Here is a 27416-nt window from a genome sequence, read left to right on the forward strand (position 1 = left end):
TCTTGGGTCAGACCTCTGTACTCCTTGTCGTCCCCATCAGTGATGAGGCCGACTATTGCAGAGTCATCAGAGAACTTCTAGAGATCGCAGTATTTCGTTTAAACATGTTTGCATGTGTTCTGTTTGCATGAAATAATCATTATGCACACTTTACAAACAGCTTTGTGTGTCAACGCTGTGAAAGAGTCTTACTGGATGATATTCGTGACTACAGATTAGTTATTAAAAAGCTATTGATATTAAATTATACATTGGATTAGCCGATGGTTTCCAGCAACTGTGACTCTCCCGAAGGACTCTTTACCTGCATGCAACCAAAGCCTGCTCAGTGATTGGCCAATAAACAGAAACCAGAGAGACTGTGATGTCACACATCATGTCCCTTAAATGCAGGTTTGCATATTCATTTACAAATAACTGAACTGAGCTGTTCTGCACAGATGCAGAACCTTGCATAAAAAGCATGAAAACAAAATTCATATTTTTTAGTTATCGGTGCAGAAATGGTTTAACAACTGATATGTAACTAACATCAGTTACATAAAACTGTAACTGAGTAGCTGAAGCTGTAGAATAATAACGCCCTGCTCCACATCCTCATATTAATGATCCAATAACTTATTATTATACTTTTAAATAGTTATAATTTTATATTTACAGGACATCTTTATAAAACTTCATAAAATCAGTCTAAGGGTTGTACATATTAAATGTTTACTGTTAATAAACCAGAGTACAGCTACTGCAAAGAACTTTTTTTCAGTGCTTTTCTATCCTTCATAAATTTTAGCCCCGTGGTGTATGATATTTCAACTTTTTACATAACTTTTAAATGTATTATATTTGTATTTGTCAGTGTCATATTCCATTTGTTTCTTTTGGCATTGTTTACTATTTTGGCTGTAACACAACAATCTTTAATTTGGACCCTTTTGTAGATTTGAGCTCTTAGCTGGGTCTGCCCCCTAGCGGCAGAGATGCTGAACTGCAGGATTTAATTAAACTCCCACGTACTTCCTCCACCTAATGACCCCCTTGTGTCCTCTTTGTCTTTGCATCTTTAGTTCATCTACGATGAGCAGGTGTGCTGGTGCGTATTGACATTTACCATAAAACTCTAAATATATATGACTGAGCTTTTGAAATGGAAAGAGTGACTGTGAAACCTTTTGCTTGTGTTTGTGTGCAGGTGGGAATCTCTTGTCCTGATCCTGATGTATGCGGTCTACATCCTCATCATGAAGTGAGTGTCAGCTTCAGAGAGTTAAACAGCTGGTTGCAGTGATTTACTGAGTCTGTCATCGTTTGTTACTGCCAGGTTCAACGGCCGGGCCCATCGCTACTTCGACCGTCGAAAGAAAGGCTCGGTGAATCTGGCCAATGGGCTCACGGGAAGCACTGATCTGGAGGACGTCACGTGTGACGCCACTGCAGTCCTGCTTAAAAAAGGTATCAGAGCCTCTTCTGCTTGTCCTCTAAAGTGTCTCAGTGGGTTGCAGTTGTTCATCTCTGCACACTGAAATTTGCATAAATATAAAAGCCGCAGGAGCACTTTCCGTCTATTTTGATTCTGCTCTGTGTTAAGCAGGCAAAGGGTGAGGACAGTACCAAAGGACTACTTGTGCAGACTCTAAGATTTTGTATTCGGTGATTATGACCCTCTGTTTGAACACCGAGCTTCTTTCCATCCAGGAAACAAGCCAGCGTAAAGACGTTTGCAGAGAAGTTTGAATAAACTGGTAAACTGAATTCATTTACCTTCTCCAACCAAATAAGCAACCCAGTAGCCTTCCCGGCGTGTCTCTTTAAGAGCTTGAGAGTTGCTTTGGATGCTAGGAATGTCACAGAGTCAGCCGTTTTGTTTGCCATCTGCAGCTTTCTCTCTGCCCTCAAAAATAAGTTACAGCTTGAGAACAACAGAAGAGAGGACTGCAAGATGCTGGCACAGCCTGCTCTGTCAGCTCGTTTTGCACCTGATACTCTGAATGCTGCCCCAGTGAGAAACAGTCGCCCTCCTCACTTGTTACTGGGCAAAACAGTTTCAAGGAAATGCTCACAAAATGTCTTCCTGGACAGTAATTTTCCCCCTTTTCCCACCCAATGAGCATGATTTTATATCGGCATGATTTTATAATAGCTATTGATTCATATTCATGTGCAGAACCTGCATTTTTTCCAGGTTAGGTTGGACCTGATCTGATCTTTGGTTTTGCGTTTATCTCGAGGCTCCTTAAGGATTTTGATGCCGTTCTCGTGGACGTATCTCTGCAGCTTTGCAATGACGTCAGGGACAGTGCCCTCGACAAACTGGTGGTGTTCCAACAGTAGAGGGATCACACTCCTCAGCTGTAGACATAGACCTGGCATAGACTTTCAGGGCACTGGTGAGGGAAGTCGAATCCTGCATTCAGAAGAAACAATGCTGTTTTCATCCTGGTGATGGAGTCGACCAGCTCTTTATTCTCTTGGAGATATTTGAGGGTGTGTGGGAGTTTCACCAACCAGCCTACATGTGCTTTATGGACTTGGAAAAGGAATTTGACCACCATACTTCCCAACATTCAGCCCCTGTACAAGAGAGCTTAATCTGCATTAGCAGCAATAAGTCAGGCTTGTTCCTGCCCTTTGTCCAAGATTCTCTTCATAACTTTTAAGACTTTTATGGGTTTGGTGGTCTCAGAATGTCATCTCTACTTTTTTGCCAATGATGTACTTCCCTTGGCTTTATTGAACTATGCCCCCTGGGCGAGGTGTTCCAGTCATTATAAACCATGAGGAAGCATTGGTGGAGACCCAGGAGACCATGGGGAGATTATGTTTCTCAGTTTAGGAATGTCTCATTATCTCCTAGAAGACTTGGAAAGGGGGCTGCAGAGAGGGATGTCTGGGCATTTCTGCTTGGATGGTTGACCTGGACTTGGATAAGCCAGAGAAAATCAGTGGATGGAGAGATATAATTAATTAATGAATTAATTTTTGGGGGGTTGGGTTGAGGCAATGATGCAACTTGCTGTCTGTGCAGATATGACTCCAGGCTTGTACTTCACTGTGCCTCCATACTGTGTGTTTTACAAACAACAGCTAAGATTTTCCAATCCAGCGATTTTATATTTAATGTTTTATCGGCTCAAACGTATTTTTCTGTTTTTTATTTTTTAGCGAACTTCCACTGCACGCCGTCTGTGCTGATGGTGGATGAGTTGCTGTCTGCCTACCCCCACCAGCTGTCTTTCTCTGAGGCCGGCATGAGGATCATGATCACCAGTCATTTCTCCCCGAGAACCCGGCTCACCATGGCTTCTCGGATGCTGATCAATGAGGTACTTACACACTGAACTATTCTTGGATGTGTGGTTTCAGATGCTCCTCACATACTTAGGAGAAATATAAATTTGTCAACTAAAGTTAGCCTGAAAAATTGCCCAAATCCAGAGTCTTAGCATAAATACAAACCAAATAATTGGGTCTGGGTTTAGCAGAAGATGAAATAAGACGTGGAATGAATGCTAATTGTCTTTTGGATATCTCAGACACCTGTCTGCTGCAGACTGAAGTTTCAGCTTGAATCCAAAGGAAACAACCACAGTTGGAAAGAATATTTATTTCTACCTCAGAGAAATATTTTCCTGTTTTGTATTTTATGCATAATGACAAAATAATTCACGAGAGCAATGCAAAGTGTCCAAATGATTGTTTTAATGTTCCAGAGACAAAGACTGATCAACACCACGGAGACTCGAGTCAATCGCATCACGAATGGTGACTCTGAGTCTGCAGCCAGGGCGCAAGGGAGGCGGGGCCTAGAGAATGGGATGGGCGGAGTCGAGCAGGGTGTGAACGGGAGGTGCAGACTTCAGCGGCTGGAGAATGAGACGGAGAATGAAAATGAGGACAACGAGAACAATGAGAATGACGAGGAAGGAGAGGAAGAGGATGACAAAGAGGGCCCCCTGGTGCCCTTTAAAGTTCCAGGTACATGAGACGATCTGGCTCTCAGCAAATGTTCATTTTAGCATCGTGTAACGTTAAACCCTGACTACATCTTATTCATTCCAGCGGGTGTGTGTAAGAAGCTCAAGTGGCTGATCATGTGGCCGTTGTCCCTGCTTCTGTTCTTCACGGTGCCCAACTGTGGCAAGCGCCGCTGGGAGAGGTGGTTCATGGTCTCCTTCTTCACAGCCACCATCTGGATCGCCGGCCTCTCGTACATCATGGTGTGGATGGTGAGTCCAGTCAGGCTCGCTCAACCACCTCCTGATCCTTTCCCTCTAAACATGGAGACAGTTTCTTTCAAGACTATTAAAACTGTGTTTTTAGAAACGTCTAAATGATTTCATCCTTTTGACTTATGTAATGCTGCAGTCACACTAGAGAAAACACTGGTTGGGAGACGGCAACACGGCCAAAATTGTTTCAGCCATCTGCAGTTAACTTTCAGCCTCATTGCCTTGGAGATGGAGACAATCTGTCCACGGTTTGGAACTGAATGGGGTCAAGTCGCTAATTGCATTCAATCTGTTTGTGATAAACATCACAAATGTGTTTTCATCTATATACATAAAAGTTCACATTAATATTTACATTCACAGTCCAGCCAGAACCTCGTAGATTTGATACAAAAATGTCTATAAATAGTGAGTCGTTTCTAACACTGACACACAGCTGTCATTATGGAAAACACACACATCCTTCGATTAAGTGCAGAAACAGAGGGAAACTCTCAGAATTGATTCATTTATCTTACCGCCCTGCGTAAGGAGGAATTCCCAGAGAGTCTGTCTCTTGAGACGATGTCTGTCTGTTCTCAGGTGACTGTGATTGGCTTTACTCTCGGCATCCCTGACGTCATCATGGGCATCACCTTCCTCGCAGCGGGCACCAGCGTCCCAGACTGCATGGCTAGTGTCATAGTGGCGCGGCAAGGTACGTTCACATAAGAAGTCCAGCGTCGCACAGCAGAGTTTTGCTTGTCGTAATCGCTTTGTCTCCCGACTGAACACAGACTTTGACAGTGTTTCTCTCCTCACCTCAGGTCTGGGAGACATGGCCATCTCCAACTCCATAGGCAGTAATGTGTTTGACATCCTGGTGGGTCTGGGTCTGCCCTGGGCGCTGCAAACGCTCTGCATCGAGACGGGCTCCATCGTGAGTGTTCCCTGCTCCGCTGGAGGAGCGTCTGCTGGAGCAGAAATGAGTTCATAAACAATGAGACTTTGTTTGTCACCAAACTGCATCACCGTGAACTGAGACGGTGTTATTTGTCTCATTACACTTTAGAATAAAACAAAAAAACTGCATTTTAAAGTCATTGGTGAAAATGATGTGAAAATGCGCCTCTTTCTCTGTTTCTTCAGATCGAACTTAACAGCAGAGGACTCATATACTCCGTGGCACTCCTACTGGCCTCAGTATTCTTCACAGTAAGTCACAGATTTCTGCAGCTAACATTTTTGAATGCACAGACTTGTGGAGCAATGATATGAAGGCGTCCCTCACAGCTTTAACTTATGTTTCCCTGCCCTGGGGTAAAGACAGCGCACGGCTGACATGAGGTTTAAACAAGTTGCACACACTCCTATGTCAACCACAGGTTTGAAATTAGTATATTTAGACAAGAGGAAGAGCAAGTTCACTTGCAGCCACATAAAACACCTAGTTTGACGTATCGACAAACGCGGGAATTTCAGAAAACTGAATGAAGGCTGTCAGATGTATATAAGTATGCAAAGAAGTGCAAATACCTAAAACTGAAACATGACCTGAAGTAAACAGCTGGACTTGAGCTGGACCGACTGTTCCTGGGAGGTCCGGACAAACCAATAAAGGCTTTGCATTGTAGCTCTTTTAAGTCAGGAATTGTTTCATAGTTGCATCCACTCTTCTTATCTTTGTGCGGTGTGTCTCTAATCGTGTCTTCTTCGTTCAGGTCCTCGGCGTCCATTTGAACAAGTGGACTCTGGACTGGCGACTGGGCTTGGCCTGCCTCATCTTGTACGCCATCTTTCTGTCCTTCTCCGTCCTCATCGAGTTCAACGTTTTCACTTTCGTCAACCTCCCCATGTGCAGAGACATCCACTGACCCTCCCGCCTTCTCCTCTTCTTCTTCTTCTTCTTCTTCTTCTTCTTCTACTAATTCTTCCTCTGGCTGATGGGGGAACCTCACCTGGCTTCCAGTTTCATGGCACCTCCAAACAAAGTCCTACCTATTACTTAATAGAAAAATAGAGTTCTGTATGATTTATATTTGGTGCAATACACACGAGTGGCGGACAGAAGGACGTCGGATGTTTTGGGGTTATTTTCTGGAGGTGCGAAGAGAAAGTGCCAGCGGCGGGATTGCTGCCAATCATGTATAATGAACCAAAACGTTGGCTGGAGTGAACTTAACTGTATTAACGCCGACAATTAGGCTACTGTTGGTGAACAAGCTGCTACTGTAACTGACTGACTGAGGCGAGAAAAGAGAGAAGTCAGCGATTTTTAGCTGGATTGTTTGTTACTCTTTCTACAAGTTTGGATATAAAGCACACGATTAAGTAATTTTTAAGCAAAAACTGGCTTTCTGTGTATATATTAGAAGTACTTCTATCAGCTTTTGTGTGGAATCCTCTTATGCACAACTGGATCGGTCTTGCAAAGCCGAAATATTCTGTGTTTTCCTTTAGGCTCAAAATGCTTCAACATGTCTCCTTCCAGCCCACACAGCATGCTGTAACAGCCACAGCTCTAGCTTTGCACTGTCACAGAGATATTTATCACATAGTCTGCTCTTGGCTGTTTTGTTTTGTTTGTCGTACCTGAGTAGATGTGGGCTTTAAATTTTCCCACACAATGAAAGGGATCTACCTGGAACTGACATCCAGCACCGTCACTTTATGGATTAGAGATTTATTTCTTTTAATATTCTATTGCAAAGCGTCTGCAGGTAAACATGTAACTACTGAAGTTAAACTTCCCTGTAGGCGGTAGACGTCTCGTACTTTATTGAAAAGTTAGCTTTTAGTCTCAGTCGAGTGTAACGTTATTCCTTAAAGCCAAAAGTATTTTTAGATTAGCCGAACTTGTAGATTTGGACTTAAGAGTCGAATGCACAGCGTGTTTGTGTGTGTGTGCGTGAGTGAGCGCGTGCCACAATCTGGAGCAGATGCAAAGCATGCCGAGGATGTAACTGGGAAGACGTAATCGTGATTTATTTATGAATTAATTTATTCGAAGATCACGTCTGACCTGCAGTTTCAGCCTTTTGGATCGTGTACAGTGATTTCAGTGGAAGCTGTGTACAATGTACTGTACCTAATATATAATCTAAGTACTGGAAACTGACTTGATGTTGTTTATATTTAAGAATAGAACTTTATAATTTATAAGTTTTGTATAGTTTGGAAATGTTGCATTTATATTAGTTTAAACACAGTGGATTTGGAGACAAAGGATGGAAATGTCAGCCTTTACAAACCCCTCACATGTTCTGATATGTCGCCCTCACGTGTTAAATTAGGGATGAGATGCAGATGTAACGGATTTCTTTTCAGGAAAAACACCAGACTTTGAACTTTCACAACAGTGCTTCAATTACTGTGCCGTCTCTTGTATTTGAGGCTCGTGGCTGTTCTTCTCTGCGTATTTGAGCACCACTGTTAGAACATTATGGTCACATTGTTTCAGCATGTGTTCAAAGAAAATGTGGACTTTTTATTTCAGTTCTTGAATCTGATCAATTCAAAGCGTCCTGCAGTCACAGGATGGCGCTGTAGAGCTGCGCTATGCCTTCAGCGAGGCTGCGCTTTGGGTGTGTGGGGGGATATTTTCAGGTAGGCTACGTAGTGACATATACTGTTCGGTTTTGCATGCCTCTTTCATAGTTCTGATTATTTTGTGTGTAATTTTAATGCAACATCTTAAAGGCACTGTCTTGATTATGCTGTACATATCAGGAGGAATATGCTATCATAAACGCAGGTGTTGGAATAACTTCTGATGAGCAGTTATATTTGAGATATATACAGTATTTAGGATGTAGGCCTACAGCACTTAGTTTCAGCTAATTCTTGTCATTTTATGCTCATGTCTGTTAACTTGTTTGTAAATCCTCATTTTTGTTGATGAGGAGCTCTGGGCAGGGACAGATGGACACCTTCACCTTGTTCCCAGTGATCTTCTTGCAATAAATTGATTTACATACACATAATGTTTTCAGATGCATTTATGAGTCATCGTGGAGTCATCTTTAAACAGGACCTGTGCAAAAAGTTTTCTAAGGAATCCAATGGAAAACTACACACAGCCTTACTGCTTCGGGAAACGAGAGGGTAGAATTGAGGTGTGTATTAACACAATGCCTCAAGCTTTGATCGAACATGACGACCAATTCATCCCAAAGTCAGGCCGTGCAATGCTCAAAGGAACTGCAAAAATTCAAGTGCTACATCTCAGGCTCTACAGGCCTCGGTTAGCATGTTAAGCATTAAAGTAATCAGAAAAAGACTGAACAAGCATCGGCTGTTTGTAAGCGTTGCAGGAAAAAACCTCTCTAAAAAGAAGATGGCAGTACGGCCACAGTTCTGTAACAACGTCCTTCTGACAGACGTTTGGCTGTAATGCAAAGCATCACATCTGGGGAACTCCAAACACAGCATATCAGCACCTACACCTCATACCAACGGTCAACGTGACGGTGGAGGGGGGATGTTTCAGGTTTGTTTTGCTGCCACACGACCTGTTGTTGACCGTGAACTCTTCTGTATGCCAAAGTATTCTAGAGTCTGATCGACGGCTGAAGCTCAGCTCAGATTGTTACTTGAAAGAGGACAGTGATCCCAAGCACAGCAGCAAATCTCCAACAGACGTGCTGAAAAAGAATCAAAGTGTTGCAACGGCCCAGTCAAAGTCCAGACATCAACCCGACTGAAATGCTGTGGCGGGACCTCAAGAGAGCCGTGCATAAATGAATGCAAACAAACTGTCCCCCGCCTGTCCCGTTTGGTTCTTTTGCCATCAGAATTATTGTCTAAAGGCCAAGAAAGATGCCCAATGGATTTACTTTACCAAGTGGACCATCCCGGCCTTGTCGTATTGATCCATTTGATTGACCTTTGTTTTTATTGTTTATTTAATTTTATTTTCAGATGTTACATAAGGGACAATATAATAAACAACATCATCGCGATGATCTATGTGAATATAACAGTAAATACTAAATATTAAACGTTATTGTGCAGCATGTAGGATCGACAACGCACAGTGTGCTTTGAGGTAGGAGCCAAAAAAGTTTGTGTCTGTGAGCACCCGTGTGTACACCTGTGAATGTGAGCGCGCTTGTATTCAAAAGGTTCCTTCATGTCATGATCTGCTAGAGGGTGTGGGGAGCCACAGCCCCGTCCTCCAGGGCATGAAGCAGGCATGGAGGAGATCCAGGCTCCAGACATCCAGAGACTCTCAGAGCACAAGAGACCAGGGAAGACCAACGGAGGGGCAGCCGTACCACTCTGCCGGAAAGAGCTGAGGAGAGTCCCAGATGAGGGGTCACCCAGCAGCCGCGGAGCAGAAGCCAGACGGGGTTGCAGTGACGTGCCCGTGAGCTCCGCCGGCAGCCAGCTGTGCCAGAGTGGACCAAGCCCCAGGCCGAGAGGCCGAGGGCACCCCACCCCCTGAAGGGGCCCAACTGAGCCACAGGCGCCAGGCCCCGACAAGCAGCCACCGGGAGTGAGCCGGTGCATATCTGAGCGCATAGCTCCGGACACCAAGAACCACCAATTCATCGATGTCTGAGGGCATCAGCCACTGGCAGTCAGAGTGGTGGGGGGAGATAGGCCTCCATACCTTGGAGGGCCTGAGATGTCCCAAGTGAGGTGGCGTCTGATACCTGACCTGACATATAAACACAGACAAATGGCCACACACAGATACGAATATCCAGACAAGCAGACCACTCCCAACTCAGTGCAGGGAGGCCCCACATTCCAGACCCCAATCGGATGGCCAACTCCTCCTCCCAGCCCCCCCGCCCCAACGGGCAACAGAGAACAGGGGTGTGTGAAGACTCCAAGCCTCCCTCCGCCCGCTCATATGTCAACACGTAGTGTTGATGCATGTGTGTTCTAAGGTGCATTTAAAAGGAGGGAGGGCATGGCGCTACCTGCCAGAGAGCAGCAGGTAAGCGCATAGCCCCTCCTGCTAGCCCTCAATGTATACATGTATTTAAAATTGAGAGGTGGGCAACGACGCCAGAGGTGAGGTTTTATTCCCTGATGGTCTTCTGGATGCTGTGTGGCATGCCCACCCCCAAGGTCCTATATGTATGTGTTATGAGAGTGTGAGTAATGTGAATGTTTAAGTTGTGGGATAAAATTGAGGCACAGGTGGCCAGAAGGGGACAGGGGGGAGATGCCTCCCCTGCACACCTGCACCCCAAGGCCCTGCATGTGTGGGTGATTGTGGTGGAGCGGGAAGAGGAAGGCAGCTGGAGATGGGGAGGGAAGGAAGGGAGGGGCAAGAGGCCCCTCTCTGGGGCCAGCTCCCCCACTGACCCCAGTAGGCACCCCCACACTCTGGGCAAAGGGGCCCAGGCCCATCCGGACCGGGGCCCACAGAGACCGGGGCAGCCCACCGTTTGGTTTTTTACACACTGTTTCTGCATTTGGTTTAGCTTTTGGTAAATAAAGAAGGACGTGATGTAATGTGACATTTTGAATGTATGTATATGTCCTGATATAAAAGATGTATTTTTACCATGACTGTAGATGGTGCCTGGCTTTTAGGAGAGACTGAGAAGGTACAGACTCAGTTTTCTTCCCTGAAGAAAGCAGAAGACTTACTTGGAAAAATTCTCAAGTATTACTCATTGATGACTGCTTCAGACAGGGGCAGTTTTTTTTATGATGAATGGCCATGAGTTACATGAGTTTGATGGTAAATGGATTGGTACTTGTACAGCACTTTTAAGAACTCAAAATGATTTTTACTACAAGCCTCATTTAACAAATTGCACAAGTGTTTTTTCTATGAGTAAGCACTTTGAACATTCGCACACACTCACACAGTGTCGGGGGCGATTCAGTGCAGCGGCTTCCTCCGATTTATTTCAACACACAAACTGGAGGAGACGGGAATCAAACCACCGACCCACTCTACATCCTGAGCCACAGGCGTTTCGTTTTTCAGTTCATAAAAGGGAAAAACCAAAGCAGTTCACTCCACCTTGAATTAAACAGAAGTTCCTGAGAAATTCACCAACATGCATGTGTTTAACATTTATCTGATTAGCTTTATCATCCAGTGCGACTCAGAGAGTGGGATGATATGGGAGTTACTGAATCGAGGCTTCATGTTGGGAAAGATTCCGACAAACGTGACGTTTGCTTTGAGAGTGTTGATGGAGAAATACGGAGCAGGTCAGAAGGAGCCTCGCTGTGTCTTTGTGGAAGTAGATGATAGGATGCTGAGACAGGAAGTGTGATACTGCATGAGGAAGTCAGCAGTGGCAAAGAAGTATATGAGGGTGATGCCGGACATGTATGAGGGCAGCAAGACAGCGGTGAGGTGTGCAGTGGAGTGACAGATGGGTTGAAGGTGGGGGTGGGACTGCATCAGGGATCGCCCATTCTTGTTTGCAGTGATGATGAACAGGCTGACAGATGAGGTCAGGCAGGAGTCTCTGTGGACTCTGATGTTCACAGATGTGGTCTGTAGAGAGAGTAGGAAGCAGGTGAAGGAGACCCTGGAGAGGTGGAGGTATGCTCTGCAGAGAAGAGGAATGAAAGTCAATAGAGGCAAGACAGAATTCATGTGTGTGAATGAGAGGAAGACAGTGAAGATGCAAGGAGCACTGAAGAGGATAAGATAAGATAAGATAAGATAAGATGACCTTTATTAGTCCCACAGGTGGGAAATTTGTTTTGTTACAGCAAAAGTGCAAAGTTATGTAGCAGAAATTAGAAAACACTGGAATGCAATAAAATACAATACAATACAATAAAATACTATATACAATAGAATAAAATACAAATACAAATACTATATACAACTGAGTAGGAAAATACAAAAATACAACTTTGTCAGAAGAATTGCACATATAGCAGTCTTATTGCACATGTGTGGGTTTGTGTGTTTGATCAGCTGCAAAAGTCTTTATTGTGGAGTCTGACAGCAGTGGGGAGGAAAGACCTGCGAAATCTCTCCGTCCCACACCGTGGGTGCTGCAGTCTCCCACTGAAGGAGCTGCTCAGTGCTGTCAGAGTCTCCTGCATGGGGTGGAAGATGTTGTCCAACAGGGATGACAGCTTAGCCACCATTCTCCTGTCACTCACCACCTCCACTGGGTCCAGAGGGCATCCTAGAACAGAGCTGGCCCTTCGGATCAGCCTGTTCAGTCTCTTCCTGTCCCCAGCAGAGATGCTGCCGCCCCAGATGAGTTTAAAGACCAGCCAAAGCAGTGCACAAGAGAGGTGAAGAAGAGTGCAGGCAGAGTGGAGTGGGTGAAGATAAGTGATTTTAGACAGAAGGATAGCAGTAAGAGTGAAAGCAAAGGTTACAAGATGGGAGTGGGACCTGCTGTGATGTATGATTTGTAGACAGTGGTACTGATGAAAAACAAGAGGCCTAGTTGAAGATGTTCAGGTTTCACTGGGAGTGAGCAGGATGGACAGAATTAGAAGTACATCAGAGGGACACGACCAGCTGTGGGGTTTGGAGACAAACAGAGACAAAGCTGAAATGATTTGGACATGTGCAGAGGAGGGACAGTGGACATACTGGTCAAGAAGTGGAGCAGCACATGCAGAGGGTTGGTGTGGCGATGATGACGATCCAAACCAGTGCTGCAGGGAGAGAAAACAAACAGACAGGCCATCACTTCTCAGAAATCATTTTGTGTCTGTTCAACTGTTTGAATCCTCACTTTTACTTCAGCAGACTGTTAAATAAAAAAAACTTAAAGACAGTGCGAGATGTGACGCAATGAATTCCTCAACGTTTAAAGGAAACTCAAGGTAAAATCATGTCTCAGCCAATCAGAAGGAAGCATCGTATTACCGCCCTCCTCCTCTCCCCCCTGTTCCTCCCCCTGTGTCTCCAACACCTCAGCTGTCTAACCCCGAAGTCTCCGTTAAAGGATGTAACCGACAGACACTGGGGGGACCAGAAGCTCCTCGGTGCCGTCGGACAAACCGAAACATCCCGGAGGGTTTTTATCATGGACAAAAGCAGCAGTAACACACCGACTTAGATCAACCACAGTAAGGTTAGTGGACGCAGTAGTTCTAAAACTTTCAGGAAACGCAGGACATGTTAAAATGTTTGCAGACACGGGTGACGGGAGTTTTCCTCCCGTGCTGCAGAGGAACAGCGACACATGCGCTAAAGTCTGTTTATTCTGCGCACTTTGTTTACACGGGGCGCCTTTTCGCTTCCTTCTGCAGCGGCATCGCTAAAATAAGCTGATTTTATCACAGCAGAAGCATTTTGTAAAGTTCACATGAGGCTGAGCTGCTTTTCCATCATGAACTGAAAGCATAAAGCTGCTGGTAAAAGTAAACACATGTTCATGGCTGTAAATCAAACTGCGACTTCAAAGCTTTGGATTTTTCTTTCAAATATGATAAAACCCAGACGTAAAAGTTTTACTTTAGGCACTGTAGAAACCATCACACTCTTCTTTGTCGTAAAAAACACAAGATCCCCTCAGGGTGCTTTACTTTTTGGACCTTTCCACTCTTTCTTCTACTCTGACCCTTTGATGCCCCTGTGAAGCCAAAACAAATTCTGAAATATAGTAAATCTCTTTGTCCCCAGTGCCAGGCTAGCAGGGTTTAAACGTAAAAAAAAGCTTTCTGACCAAGGCCAGATGATTTAATGGGTGTTGTGGTGAGCGGCAAGTTTTAATACAAAGAATAATTTTATTTCTACGGCACTTTGGAAAACACAGAGCTAGAAAGAGCTTCACAGTGTAAATAAAAACTTGGTTTAAAACAATTAACAGACGTGATAGGCTGAGGAAGGTTGTTCCAGGGTTTGGGGGCTACACTACAAACTCAATGTGATCACCTCTGGTTTTAAAATCAGAGCGTGGGACAGTAATGAGACCATGACTGGCTGATCGAAGAGGTTGGTTCCAGCAATTAGGTCTTTATATGTTAATATGTGTATATATGTTATATATATAATATATGTTAATAACAGGAATTTAAAGATTATTCTGAATTTCAGTGGGTGCCAGTGAAGAGATCCATAAATAAGTGGGATATGTGAGCACTGGCTAGTTTTCTTATCAGCCGTGTTGCTGCTCTCTGCACTAATGGGAGGCTATGGAGGACTGAGAGATACACGTGAAGAGAGAATTACAATAATCAAGGCCAGAAAAAAGTTCCAGATGATTAAATAGGAAAGGAACTGATTGAAAGGTTTGACGTATTTGCAGTATCTCTGACATGAGGGAAACAAGGGTGAGCTGAGAGATGTGAGATTCAAAATTCGGATGCTGGTCAAAGATGATGCAGAGGTTCTGAGTAGATGATTTGATGGTGCTGGCAAGAGCTACTGTACTGACCTCCTAGGGAAAAGTGTCCGTGCCAAACATAAAATCCTCAGTTTTACTATAAATGAGATGAAGGAAACTTTGATACGTCTAACAAAGAATGGCAGAAAATCATTCACTGAGGCATGAGAGGCTGCTGAGGATGTTGGGCTTAACAGAAAAGCATAGCTGTGTATCGTCTGCATACAATTGGCAGGAGATTCCATTAAACCCGTTATTTTAGGTTTTGAAGTTTAATATGTCACAAAGAATGATATATTTAGTCATAGAGGAGAAAAGGACAAGAGAAGGGATTGACACAAAAGTTCTGTGTGCGGACAATTTCATGCAAAGATTTTATCCTTATTAAAAAAGGCTTCATTTTCAAAGCTGAAGTTGTACTGTGAATGTTACTGTTCATTTTCCAGTGAGGTGCGTATGTCTAACGATAGAAGAAAGAACAAAGCTGTCATTCCCAGAGGGCTGTGACGGGATGATTTGTGCAGGTTTATAGCAGCGAGTCCGTCAGCAAACATGTTGATGATATTTAACCTTTTCAGGAAGATTCTCAGCTACTGCTCTGCTAAATGTGACACAACTGAAAAAAAGGTCATAAAAATAATTTTAACAATGTTTGTGAGAGGCGTCGTCTTCACTTCCCTTTTCACTTCACAGTTTATGAATGTGACAAACACACAAATGTGGATATATATGTTTTATATATATATCTATAAAACATATAGATGTGTTATATATAAAAAATGTATAACACATAAACCACCATAAGCACAGATGATAGGTTGGCTATGACTGTATGCATAGACAAGTTCTTCTTTATCTGTACATGCAAAACAAACTAATCGTACTAGACTAATGAGAAAAATGTAAATACATGTCAGACGGTGCACCTTATTATACACTAACAGTGATAATAATAATAATAGTGAAATAATGGAAAAATAGCTACCTTTCCTTGCTCTACCAAATGAGTTACCTCACTCGCTTTATGAAAAACGTATTAATCCTTCCTCAGCTGTGATCCTTTTATTCCCTGCAATAATTTTCGCACAGTCCCTCACTTGTTTAATCCACAGGTTGGATTTTGTGGGGGTTTTCCTGAAATTGAAAGAATTTCTGTATCTGGTGGCAACATGTCCCAGCTCGCTTTCACAACTGCAGGAAGTGATTCTATCCAAAAAGATGTCTGCACCTAAATGCATATCCGACTCTTTCTTTCCTAAACAAATAGTTAGCTGATGTTTTTTAGAAGAGGCCTAATAAGCTCCCAATTTCCTCATCTAAGCTTCTTTGGAATCTGTTAAGGAGATTAGTTTTACTGCATTTTTGGCACTTTGCACCCTTTCTACATGCTGCACAGGGGAAATGACTCAGCAAAAAGGTTTTTAAATGAGAAATAACTCGCCAGGTTGTCAGATTTGGGTTATGAAGCTGATGTTGTTTTTGTCTGCATTGGCTTTAGAAGAACAGAGTTTTTGTTTAAATCACATCTGCCCGCACCTTCAAGGCAGAACTGAAAACTCCAAACAGGTTTATGGAAAGTGACGTCATGCTGGCTGGACGGGGAAACGGCCGCTCGGGTTGGTGTGAGAGTAAAGCGTCCGGTTGGGGATGTTAACACTGAGCGCTTTGATTGCAGCCTCACTGATGTCCGCTGTGATCCTGCAGAAACGCGCTGGGTTCTGGTTTTCCCATTTTGGCTTTGCGCTGACTGTATGTGTTATTTCACAAAGATTTCAAGTAAAGAAAAAGTCTCTGGTTGAACATTTAAATGCCAGAATTTATCTACCAAACTCATTTGTTTCATTTGTCTTGAGGGAATTCAAGTGTTTAAACATTTCCATGACTCGATTGGTTACCGTACATAATATTACAGCCACTGATAATAGAGAATAGACCAGAATTATTCTTCAAGGAAACAACATTGATTGCATTCATCGTAATGAATCATTGCAGCATCTTAGTACCTACAGTGGGGGAAATAATTCCAATATTTGCTGAATTTGTAAGTTTGCTCACCTACAAAGAAATAATTTTATTTTAATCACCTAAAAGTTTGATTTGATTTGCTTGTTACTGAGTATAATGAGTATTTAATCACATGCAAAACATGACTTATTACTTGATGGAGAAACCCTTAAAGCAGTAAGATGTTACTTGGTCAGGTTTGCAGACTTCTCAGGAGAGATTTGGGCCTCAACTCACCACAAACTCTCTGAATCATTCAGGTTTCTTATTTGCCGTTTGTCACTTTGAAGCTTGAGGTCTGGAGGCTGGCTAGGCCACTTCGTGAAAGGCCTTCTTCTTTAGCTCCCTGTTGTTGCTGTGGTAGTATGTAGGCCCATCGTCTGCGTGAGGAAAGGAGCTTCTTGTCCAAGATGTGACATACGTATCGTGACCTATTGGCCCCTCAATCCAGCAAAGTCATCCTGTACACTAAGCAGAAAAACAGCCCAAAGCATGACGTTTCCTCTCCGTGCTTGACTGTGAGGATGCTTCTTCAGCTGCTTGCTGCCATATGTGTGTTTTAATCTATAATAAGTAAGCCTGCAAAACTGCAAAGTGCTCATTCAAAAATCATTACAGTCACAATGTTAAATGCACTGCTGCTATTACTGTATCGTGAGTCTTTGTGTTTTAGGGAGATGAGGTCCTCTTCTGCTGAGAAACACCTCCAGATGCTGATTCTGGGAGAAGAGTCTTACATTTATGTCCTACAGACACAGAAGGAAAACAAAATGTGTTTAACTTAAATTAAGGGTTCTCGTTCTCTCCCATGCATTCTTTGTGATTTTTATCTCATGAATATGTCAAATTTTGGCTGAGCTACAATAAAATTATTGGGGTATTTTTCTAGAGAGGGAAGTCTTGTGTAAATTCAACATAATGTGGATTTATGTTGATGTTTTGTCTTTGATGACAGAACTTTCAAACCTGTTTCAAACACATTTTTCATATATGTGTATATGATATGAAATATACACCTGATTATAGGAACTACTCATAACTAAAGCAGTTTGGAGGTGCTGGTAGGCAGATTTGGCACAGCTGGCCAGCTATTTTTCAGTTTTCACACGTCATGTTAAGCCAATTCTAGCCAGCTTCTAGATGCACTTTGTCTTTGAGGCCACATCTTAAGCACTGGTTACAGGCTGGTTTGGGTTGACGGGAGTTTCTAGTGTTTGTTTACCCTTCTCTTCCTTATCTCATTTGGAAATTCCCAGACTATCTGCTCCATCTTCTGCCCCTTTATCTTCCTTTCTAGTCTGGTAAAGTCCGAGCGTTTGCACCGAGGAGCTCACAGCTCAGCTCCATCCAGTGTTTCTGTTACTAATTTAAAGGGGAGCAGCACAGGGAAAAATATCCAGGCTTTTCTCAGCTGACCTTTCGTTTGGAAAGTTTTGGCTGGGCGTTGCTGGTGCCTGACACAGTTTCTAACCATGATTTAATCCTGTGGCACTCTGATTATATGTGAAGCTGGATTTGTCTGATTGGCACTTTGAGTATTTTCAGGAGTCTCTTAAAGCTGTGATTAGAGGTCAGGCTGTTGGTCCACTTGGTGTTTGACTGACAAGAGATTCATAAACAGCTCATGGAAAAAATGAGAGTAATCCAACCCTTCTGTCCTCCTTTTAAAAATCTGTGAGTGATCAGATTCTTCAGGTCCTCCCTGGGCCAGTGGGTTCAGCTGAACTCACCAACAACCACTGCTCTGCTCTGCAGCCACAAAGAGCTCACTTAATCATCTTCCTCTACTGTAGTCGATCCTTTTTAAACAACTCCTTTGCCCTGTTTTGATTAAATGTACCTTTCAAATCAAATGCCCTCCAAATGGCTGTTTCCTGCATACACCCACACCATCATCTGGTTTGCCTCAGAGCGATAACATGACCCACGTGTGGGAGTTCTTATCTGCAGCTGCCTGCAGTCCCCCATCGCCATGCTCTGCTGTTCTGACAGCATCACGGACCCTGTTTGCCTTTTTGTTTGTCTGTTGAGAGTTTGAGTAAAGTCACACTTCATGCCGTCTTTGACAGTTTGAATAAAAACCCACTGGAAAGACATTTACAGACCGGCTGTAAAGAGAAGTGAGAAAATATCACGCAGTTTCACAGCAGTTTGAAACATTAAATGAATATTTTCCATTTTTATAGGTTGAACATGGTTGGATGGGTTAGTGTTGGAGTGCATCAAACAGATGATAGTTACTGTTTGCTATTGTATTGTATGCACTCTGAAGCTTTAACATTAGTATTTTAAATGCTGTTATTGTTTTTGAAGCCAGATGTTGTTAGCTAATGCTATCAAGCTTGGCTAGCAAGCTGCATTTCTTAACAACGGGAGTCCAAGCGGAGACACACATATTGGCTAATTAGGACTAATTAACATACAAAACCCAAGAAATTCACTCATTAGATCTGAGGCACAAACTCCTTTGATGATCTGTACAACACAGCAGCTTTAATATTAGTCCAGTAAGATCATATGAAGTCTGTGGTTCGCTTCCACTGTTAACACATAAGAAGCATTAAAAGTTGAGTTCTATTGTGTGAACTGGAAATTGTTATCCATACTTTATTTCATCACATCTGGATTCTTGTAATTAGTGGTTTACTTAGGTAAACTTCCTTGGAACATCTGCAGGTTGTTCAGAGCGCTGCTGCGAGGCCTCACATGTCACACTGTTGCTCATTCAGTTGCATTGACTTCACGTCAACTTCAAACTCCACTTACTTTTAGAACTCTGCATGGACGAGTAGAAGCATATATCAGTGAACTTTTACACCCATACATCCCCAGCAGGTCCCTGAGGTCATGTGACCAGGACCTGCTGGCTGAGACCTAAAGGAGACAGAGCTTTTGCAAGAGTGACCTCCGACTCTTGAACTCTCTCCCACCGAGCCTGAGATCTGTGGACTCTGCTTTTGAGGAACTTTTTACTTGGATGTTTAAGCTGTTTTCCTGTCGACCATTCTTTGATATTATCTTGAAAAGTGCCATATAAATAGAATTTTATTACTTTAAACACTTTCATTTCACTCGAATTTTAACCCTTTGCACTGTTGTTGTGTTATAATAGTAGTGCTGACTATGTTTTGTAGCTTGCGTTGCGTGAATGATCCTGTTATCAGTGTGGCACAGAGCTTCATTCCTGACTGCAGTCAGATGGAAAATTCAACACCACAGAGCTGAATACAGTGTGACTGTAACAAGCTACAGTTTGGGTGAATTGTTATGGTTGAGTGCCTTTAGCATGAATTCTTTTAATGCCCAGTTGACAGTAAAAAAACATGGACGTATCTTCCAGGACAGAAAAAATAAAGTGAAATGATTTGAAATAAACTTGCGTTCTGGCTGAAGGCCATCGGATGGCGAAAGCTGTGGTTGAAAAACATTTCCGGTCCTGGGAAAACGGCATTCCAACCCCTGACATCTGTAAACACTTTCCTGCTGCATTAATGGGCTCAGTCACTCATTTCGGTCCATTTTGTAGATCTTGGTCATGGTATGCTTCAAAACAGAGGATTATCCGTGGTATGCTCACTGGCTAATGCCCTATAATTGAAACCGAGATGGTAACAGTGAAAACGTTCATCGTAGTGCTCCAAAAGGAGACTTTAGAAACAAATCTCTGACATTACGGCAACTACAGCTGTGGGTTCGTGGTTTTGTAGAAGTCTGGGGAAAGACGAGCCACCTCTGGTGATTTTATGGGCTCACTTCTGGTTAGTTTTCGAACGAGGATCGTCTGGGGGTGATAATTTTACTTGCTGTATTGCTTGAGAAATTTCCTGAATTTTCCTCCCTGAAGGACGTTTTCAAATAGCTTTTTTTTTTTTTTTTAAATCATCTGGATCATAGTTTCAGTGCCAGGTCTCTGTCTTATAATTTCTTTCTTAGGTTGGAAGCTCTCACAAAAAAAAGGTGATTTTTGATGGAGCTGTTAAGAGGTGCTCATCTTGTTTTCCTACATTACCCAGCATGCTCTGTGATCCATCAGCTGCTCAGAGGTTTGTGTTGTGGAAACACATTTATCAGATTTCATTGGCACGTCAGCTATTATCACACCTTTTACCAAATCGACAGCAGAAGAAGACAAAGAAAGTAAAGTTCACGTCATGTGTGTTTCTCCTGACATTCTTTCGTTTGTCAAAATGAAACCACGATGGCTGAAGCAGACGATCGGTTCTGTTTAGAGAACATCAGGAAATGGGTGCAGTCTCTGCACAGTTTATATTAGAGCTTAACCAGCATTTGTTTGACTTCACTGTGGGTTATTCAGGCTGTAACTAACAAGTATTGCTCAGTCAGTATTAACTTTCAGTCATTAGAATCATTTTATTCTTGTTTTGTCTGTAATAAAACCCACAGCAGCCAAACCCTGTTGCAGCATAACTTAGAGATGATTCAGGGTCTTCTTTGCATGTCTGACTGAAGCATTCAAACATCATCACTGAAATACGACGGAGAACATCTGAACGTCGTCACTTCAGAAGCCAGATTCAGAAATAATCCCTGCAGAGCAATTTCCTGTATGTAACTGATTAATGCTTTTCTTTCTGCTGTAACATCTTTAAATTCATGGCTACATGTATTAAGCTGTTGTTTTATCACCTTGTAAACTTTTTGATTCATCTTAGCAAACAAATCTGATTTCCAATATAGACTGTATATAAAAGATGGATGAGATGTCTCCTGTCCAAACAGTGTGATGAAACAGGCGCTGCCCTGTGTGCTGCTGACACAGCACTTGGACTTGAGCCATTGCACTAGTATATTTATCCCAGTAGTTTGGAAATTCCCAGGTTAGAGCAGCCAAAGAAAACCCTCGAGTAACCAAACAGTTTCAGTGACTAAGATGACCTCATTTATGACCCCATTATATTTCATACAGAAGAAATTTTCTGTAACAATATTGTAACAATAGAGTTTATAGTTCTGCATTAAATCTATAGATGCGCTGTAGCCACAAACCTTACAACATAACCTGTGCTGTAACCTGAACTGCTCCTCCCTAAAGTGTCACGACATCCTGCACAGATGTAAATGCTGGGAATAGCCTCCATCACTTGTAGATAAACAGCAGAGTCATAAATTCATTGAAAAGTTACCTAAAAACTCTTTTCTTAACATGTTCCAACATAATGTACCGTGCATAATAAATGTGACAAATGTCATTAAAAAACAAGAAAACATAAATATTTAAAAATCTGTCAAAACCCCCAAATTTTAAACATTATTGCATAACAACAATGATGATTCTGGGTTGTAGATGTAACATTAGGATATTTTGCAGCAGTAAATCATCCTGCTGCCGGTTTGTTATCTGTGGTGGAATAATATATAAAAAAACAAAGCTTCTTTCTATTGTCCTTGAAACACAAAGGGTCCATTTTTGTAAACTTGTAGTTTCCCAAATTTATGATAGGAAACATTTTTATGATTAAAAATATCCCAAATGCCGCCCCCCTCCAAAGTTGCATGAAAGGAGTTGAGTTAGGCATCCGATTGCAATGCCTCCTGCGTGTGGCGCTCTGAGCATGTCCTAAGAAGAAGGCTCTGGGGCAAACTCGGGACACGCCGGAGAGATCGTATCTCTGAGCTGGCCTGGGAACGCCCCTGTGTTCCTCCGACTGAACTGGAGGAAGTGGCTGAGGAGAGGGAGGTCTGAACCTCGGCCCTGGATAAGTGATAGAAAATGGACAGTTGGATGGTTAAAGGCTCGTGTAATAAAATGTCTCAATAAGTAAAATTAAATAAAAGTCAGTAAAAATACAAATTTAAATATGATACAATAAATCAGTGTTTAAAAACCTGATAAAAATATAATTGAATCAGAGCAGTACTGCAGACAAATACATGAAGATTCATAGTTTTATTCAAACTGTTGCACCAGGATATGTTCTGTATTATATTTCATTGAACTGAGGGTGGGTTCGTTGAGGCACCATGAAGTGTGGATGAGCTGGTCGTCACTTTCCTGACCTGAACCTGTGAACTGTCTCTGGTTTTTTATTTCCTCCCCCTCAGTCTGTGATGGTGGTGGTCGGGTTAGAGGGATGGGGTGGGGGGGTGAGGGGTGGGGCTAATGGCTTCCTGTCTGAGGGAGATAAAAGTGGATGTGGAGACTGACGGACAAATGGCGCATCGCCCTGATTCACCAGGACTATGAACCTCTGCAGGAAAGGAAAGTGCTAGTCTTAATAGTTTCAGCCTGGCTGCAGAGAAGGGCAGGTCGAGAGACAAAGAGACAAAGATAAAGACCATAAAAGAGATTTTAAAAATGTGAAGGTGCAGGCCTGTTTCTGTTTTCACTTTATGGAAGTTAAAAACCACCAGACATTTACGTTTTCTCATATTTGGAGACGTTAATTTTTGATGGGTGGGGAAGGAAAGCAGCTGTGTTGGAACTGAGGCTGTCCGGGATGGAAAATAAATTATGAATGACGGGATGAGGACATGAGAACAGGATGAAGGAATGAAGAGAGTGAAAATGTGATACGGTGAGGAAACGGTGGAGACAGGTAATCAGAGGACAGCAGTTCAGCCCAAAATAAAAAAGGGGGAGGGGAGGAGAGTGACAATCAAAGATTCCCAGCAGACGAGCATCACTGTAACCCCGACTGTGGCCGAAACTGGAATTTCCTCTGGGTGCACCACAGCTCAAGTGTCTGAAGTGAAACATGTTTGTGTCCCACAGAGCGCCAGCCTCTGCAGACGCTGACCTAAAAGGAAGAAGGACCGAGTCCTGCTGACAGGAAGACAACATGGCCTCCAGCTCGCAACCCAGAAATCCTTCCTGTGGTCTCACAGACAGGAGCAGCAGTTTCTTTAAGGTAAGGACTGGACAGCTCTGTGGAGACATAGCAGAACAAAGATCATGCAGAAAAGTAAGTCATCACATTTGTGTGGCAGATGCAGAATTTTATGAAACTATTTAAACAATTTTTTTTTTACCTTTTGGATTAATTGAACAAACAAACTGTAGCTGAGATGATTTAGATTAAGGGTGATGTGAAAACCGAGGTAACTGGTTGATTGGACGGATCAGGACAGGAAACGATGAATGTCTGTTTCATATTTGAAACTTATTTACACATTCAATTCAATACAACTTTGTTTACATATCACCAAGTCACAACAACGGTTGCCTCAAAGTGCTTTATATCGAAAGGTAAACACCCTACAATAATACAAAGAAAATAGACAAAACCCAACAATCATATAACTCCCTGTGAGCAAGCGCTTTGGCGACAGTGGGAAGGAAAAACTCCTGTTTTACAAGAAGAAACCTCAGAGCAGAACCAGGCTCAGGGAGGGGCGGGGCCATCTGCTGTGACAGGTTCTGGGTTTGGGGGAGGAAGTGAGGACAGAGACATGCTGTGGAAGAGAGCCAGAGATTAATAATAACTAATGATTAAATGCAGAGAGGTGTGTAAACACATATCAGATAAATAGTCACAGATGTTGGCTGTGAAAACAAAAAGTCCACCCACCTGTTCATACCTTCTGGTGCAGCCAATCAGAAGAAAGTTGCCTTAAAGAGGAGGAGTTAAAGCAGCTCGTTTTAGACAGGAGATGAAGATAAAGAAGGCTTATGTTGAACATTTAGTTATGCAAAGCTGCCCCAGTAGAGTTTAGAATAAAAACGTGAAAGTGAACAAGAATTTTTGCTTTAAGCTACAAACTGGTGTCATAAAAGGTTCCCCGCTGGCAGCAGCTGTTCAGCTGGTTATCATGCACACCCCTCAGCATAACTAACATAATTATTCTGTTGATAATTAAGTATTTTTCTGAGTGTTTTAAACTGCTATCACATTTCTTCTTCTTCCTCCTCCTCTCGAGTTGCCACAGCAGATGATCTGCCGCCATCTCACCCCAGCAACCTCCTCTGTCACACCAGCCTCCTTCATGTCCTCCTTCACTACATCCATGGACCGTCTCTGTGGTCTTTTTCTTTTCCTGGCAGCTCCATCTTCAGCATCCTTCGCCCAGTGTCCCCTCACTATTCCTCCTCTGCCAAACCATATATCAGCCAGGTCTCTCCCTCTACCTGTCATTTCCCCCTTTTATTTAAGTTTGCCACCAAATACACCTTCCCTCTCTCCTCCTGCACTGTCTTCATCCAGCAGGAGCTCAGTTTTTTCTGGCGCCCTGCTGTTCGACAGCAATGGTGCTGGTTTCTGATGATCTTGAATATCTGAATGTTTGATTTGGGAAAGATTCCAGGCTTGGGATCTTGCATATAGTTTCTTTAAAAAAAGTTTTGATTGGCCACATTTATCTATTGACAATCACAAATAATTTCATAGACCCCTGTTCAGTAATCTTTTTTCTTCTTACCATTTTTGAGACAGACTCATGAATGTCTTCATGATTTTTTTTTATTAGTATTTTTAAAGCACTCATCAGAGTCTGTTTGGATTTATGCACTCTGGGATTTCTTTATCCTGTTGAGGTTTTATCTTAACTTTAAATTCTCACCATTATTAATTCTGACTAAGCACTTTTCCTTCATATAATCAGGAAATATGGACTGTTGACTGATGAAATACCAAAGTGGATCAGTGTGTTTGACAGTTTTCCTCCACTTTCTGCCATGCATCGAAGAAGTTCTGGAAATGAACAAAACCAGCTGCTCTTCCTGGCAGCCTGACAAACACACTCACAGGACTCATAAAAACCTCTCTCTGTCCACTCCTCTCTCTCCCTTTCATCTTCATCTTCTCCTAATTTCTTCTGTTTTCTTTCTCTTCTGCAATCAGTTGCATATTTTTGCTCCAAGTGTCACTCAGATGTGAAAACCTTTTCATGCAGTGCCTGTATGTACTGTTGTAGTCTTGTGTTATGAAAAGACCTGATCTATTTCTCGAGAGTTAACACATGACAGTAAATCTGTTTCCTCGCTGCTTCTGATTTCCTCAGTCTTTCCTTATCTTTCAGTGCCCTAAACATTTTATTTTGTGTGTGAGCCTTGGTCAGTGTTAAACGGATTGTCCTAACCTTGTGGTATAAAACCCTGATTTAACTCTGAGGCTGACCTTTAACTTCATCTAATGCCTGAGCCACACAGGCCTAGATACTATTAAGCGACTTCTCCCTGGCAAATATGGGGTGTTAAGGGAAAACGTGTATTTCCCAACTGGTGATGAGTGGTTACTGCCTGTTGCTGGGTGAAATTGGTTGCAAAAATGGTGCAGCATTAAAAACCAGCCTATGATTGCTTCGGGGCTAGCAGATTGCCCCAACCGTCCGTTTGCACGGAAGATTGTAACATTTACTCTGCAAACTGTGGCAAAGCTTGAAAAAGTGAAGACCTGACATGAGAAACATTCACCTTCACAGTAAAAGATGTTCCTTTGTGAGTATCTCTGCTATGGCAAGGTTTTACTTTTACTTTGAAGCCGATCCATGCCACAGCTTTCACAGTTTCACAACAGCTTGGAGAATATTAGGCAAGCGTTTGCAGACAACTGGACGTCTTCCTTGCTTCCAGCTACTGGAAACCACAGGATCTTCTAGCGCAGTGTTTCCCAACCACTGTGCTGCGGCACATAGGTGTGCCGTGGAAGATTATCTGGTTCCACCTGAGTAGTACTGATTAGTACTGATTAGTACTCTAAGTGATCAGCATAACAGGCAACACAGTTACATTCTCCTCCACTAGAGGGCAGTAAAACTACCTGCTCTAATTAAATGGCTTCTCAACTGCCAGTAAAACAGAAGAAGAGGAAGAAGAAATGACACAATAGCCGAGCTTTGAGACCACAGTGATAATAGCAATAGCAAAATTTTCAAAAAAATATTTGAAAAGAAAAGGTAGTCAGTCTGAGCTGGGTCCTGGAGAAAGTTACGATCCAGATGAAGCATGGGCAGTGGTCAGAAGAAAGCAATTCCTCTGTACCTGATGCACGGAGAAAAATTATCAATATGCTTGTTGTGACATTTTAGTTTTGTGGTGTGCCGTGTGATTTCTCTAATGTGAAATATGTGCCGTGGTTCCAAAATGTTGGGGAATGCTATTCTAGCACCACACTTTTCCCTGGTGACCAGTGGTTGTCAATGAGCAGTCTCTAGGCCTGTATGACTGGGACATGAGCACGTGCGTACAGGTAGATGGATTCATTTGTACCTTGCTTCATGAACCAGGGTTGTGTTCTCAGACAGCTGTTGTTTATAATGTTGGTCCAAATGTCACTGCAGCAAACCTTCATTTCTATGCTGATGATATAGTGATGCTCCTCTGCACCACCACAACAGGCTCCCAGCACCACCTGTGTGTGTGTGTGTGTGTGTGTGTGTGTGTGTGTGTGTGTGTGTGTGTGTGTGTGTGTGTGTGTGTGCCCGCCCTCTACTGGCAAGTCAGTTGTGTAAAAGAGATTTTTATATACAGTCTTTTAATGAAAAGTTGATTTTTCATGTAAAATCTTTTACATGCACGAGGTCATCTCTCCACTATGGTTTGATTCTGAAGCTGCCTTATATGTGCAAACTTTTTATTATTAGATTTTGTTTTTTTCTTCACACGTTGCACATTTCTCTGGCATTATGGTGCTTATACTTTAATTCTGCACCCCTGAAAGCCTACTAAGAATAACACTTGAAGCTCTTTTCTGTTCTGGGCAGTTTCTCCCAGAGGGCAGTGAGGATGGTCTCATTTCTGGCTTTGTAAAATGTGGGCTTTTAAAAAAAGAAAACAAAGATTTGTTAGTGATGTAACAAATCCTTATTATGTGTATTATGCCCACTAGCCCTGAAGTGATTGCATCAGCTCAGTTTATCTGTATGATATATCAGTGCCCTGCACAGAGGAATGAGTAAAACCCCTTTGAAAGTAAAAGAGACGTCTTTAGACCAGACCAGCAACTCAGAAACAAAGTCACACTTT

At 42.7% G+C, this 27416-nt stretch overlaps 2 protein-coding genes across 5 annotated transcripts in view; both read left to right on the top strand.

Annotated features, from left to right (window-relative positions):
• The window catches only part of LOC309709366 (sodium/potassium/calcium exchanger 3-like), a 66807-nt gene extending 60610 nt beyond the window's left edge, over nt 1–6197 (top strand). For all 3 annotated transcript variants that reach the window (XM_082537948.1, XM_082537949.1, XM_082537950.1), the window contains 10 exons: nt 1065–1090; nt 1190–1243; nt 1319–1449; nt 3160–3320; nt 3708–3972; nt 4057–4223; nt 4809–4923; nt 5033–5145; nt 5355–5420; nt 5927–6197. In XM_082537948.1, coding sequence (XP_082394074.1) covers nt 1065–1090; nt 1190–1243; nt 1319–1449; nt 3160–3320; nt 3708–3972; nt 4057–4223; nt 4809–4923; nt 5033–5145; nt 5355–5420; nt 5927–6079 — 1251 coding nt within the window. In that variant the 3' untranslated portion in view covers nt 6080–6197. The remainder of the gene's footprint in view (nt 1–1064; nt 1091–1189; nt 1244–1318; nt 1450–3159; nt 3321–3707; nt 3973–4056; nt 4224–4808; nt 4924–5032; nt 5146–5354; nt 5421–5926) is intronic.
• Nucleotides 6198–13063: 6866 nt separating this feature from the next.
• LOC309708576 (ras and Rab interactor 2-like) overlaps nt 13064–27416 on the top strand; it is a 38546-nt gene continuing 24193 nt past the window's right edge. For both annotated transcript variants that reach the window (XM_082536742.1, XM_082536743.1), the window contains exons 1-2: nt 13064–13237; nt 23229–23364. In XM_082536742.1, the coding sequence (XP_082392868.1) occupies nt 23296–23364 (69 nt within the window). In that variant the 5' untranslated portion in view covers nt 13064–13237; nt 23229–23295. The remainder of the gene's footprint in view (nt 13238–23228; nt 23365–27416) is intronic.

Source organism: Aulonocara stuartgranti (assembly GCF_965226115.1).
Source record: "Aulonocara stuartgranti genome assembly, chromosome: 6".
Lineage (NCBI taxonomy): Eukaryota > Metazoa > Chordata > Actinopteri > Cichliformes > Cichlidae > Aulonocara > Aulonocara stuartgranti.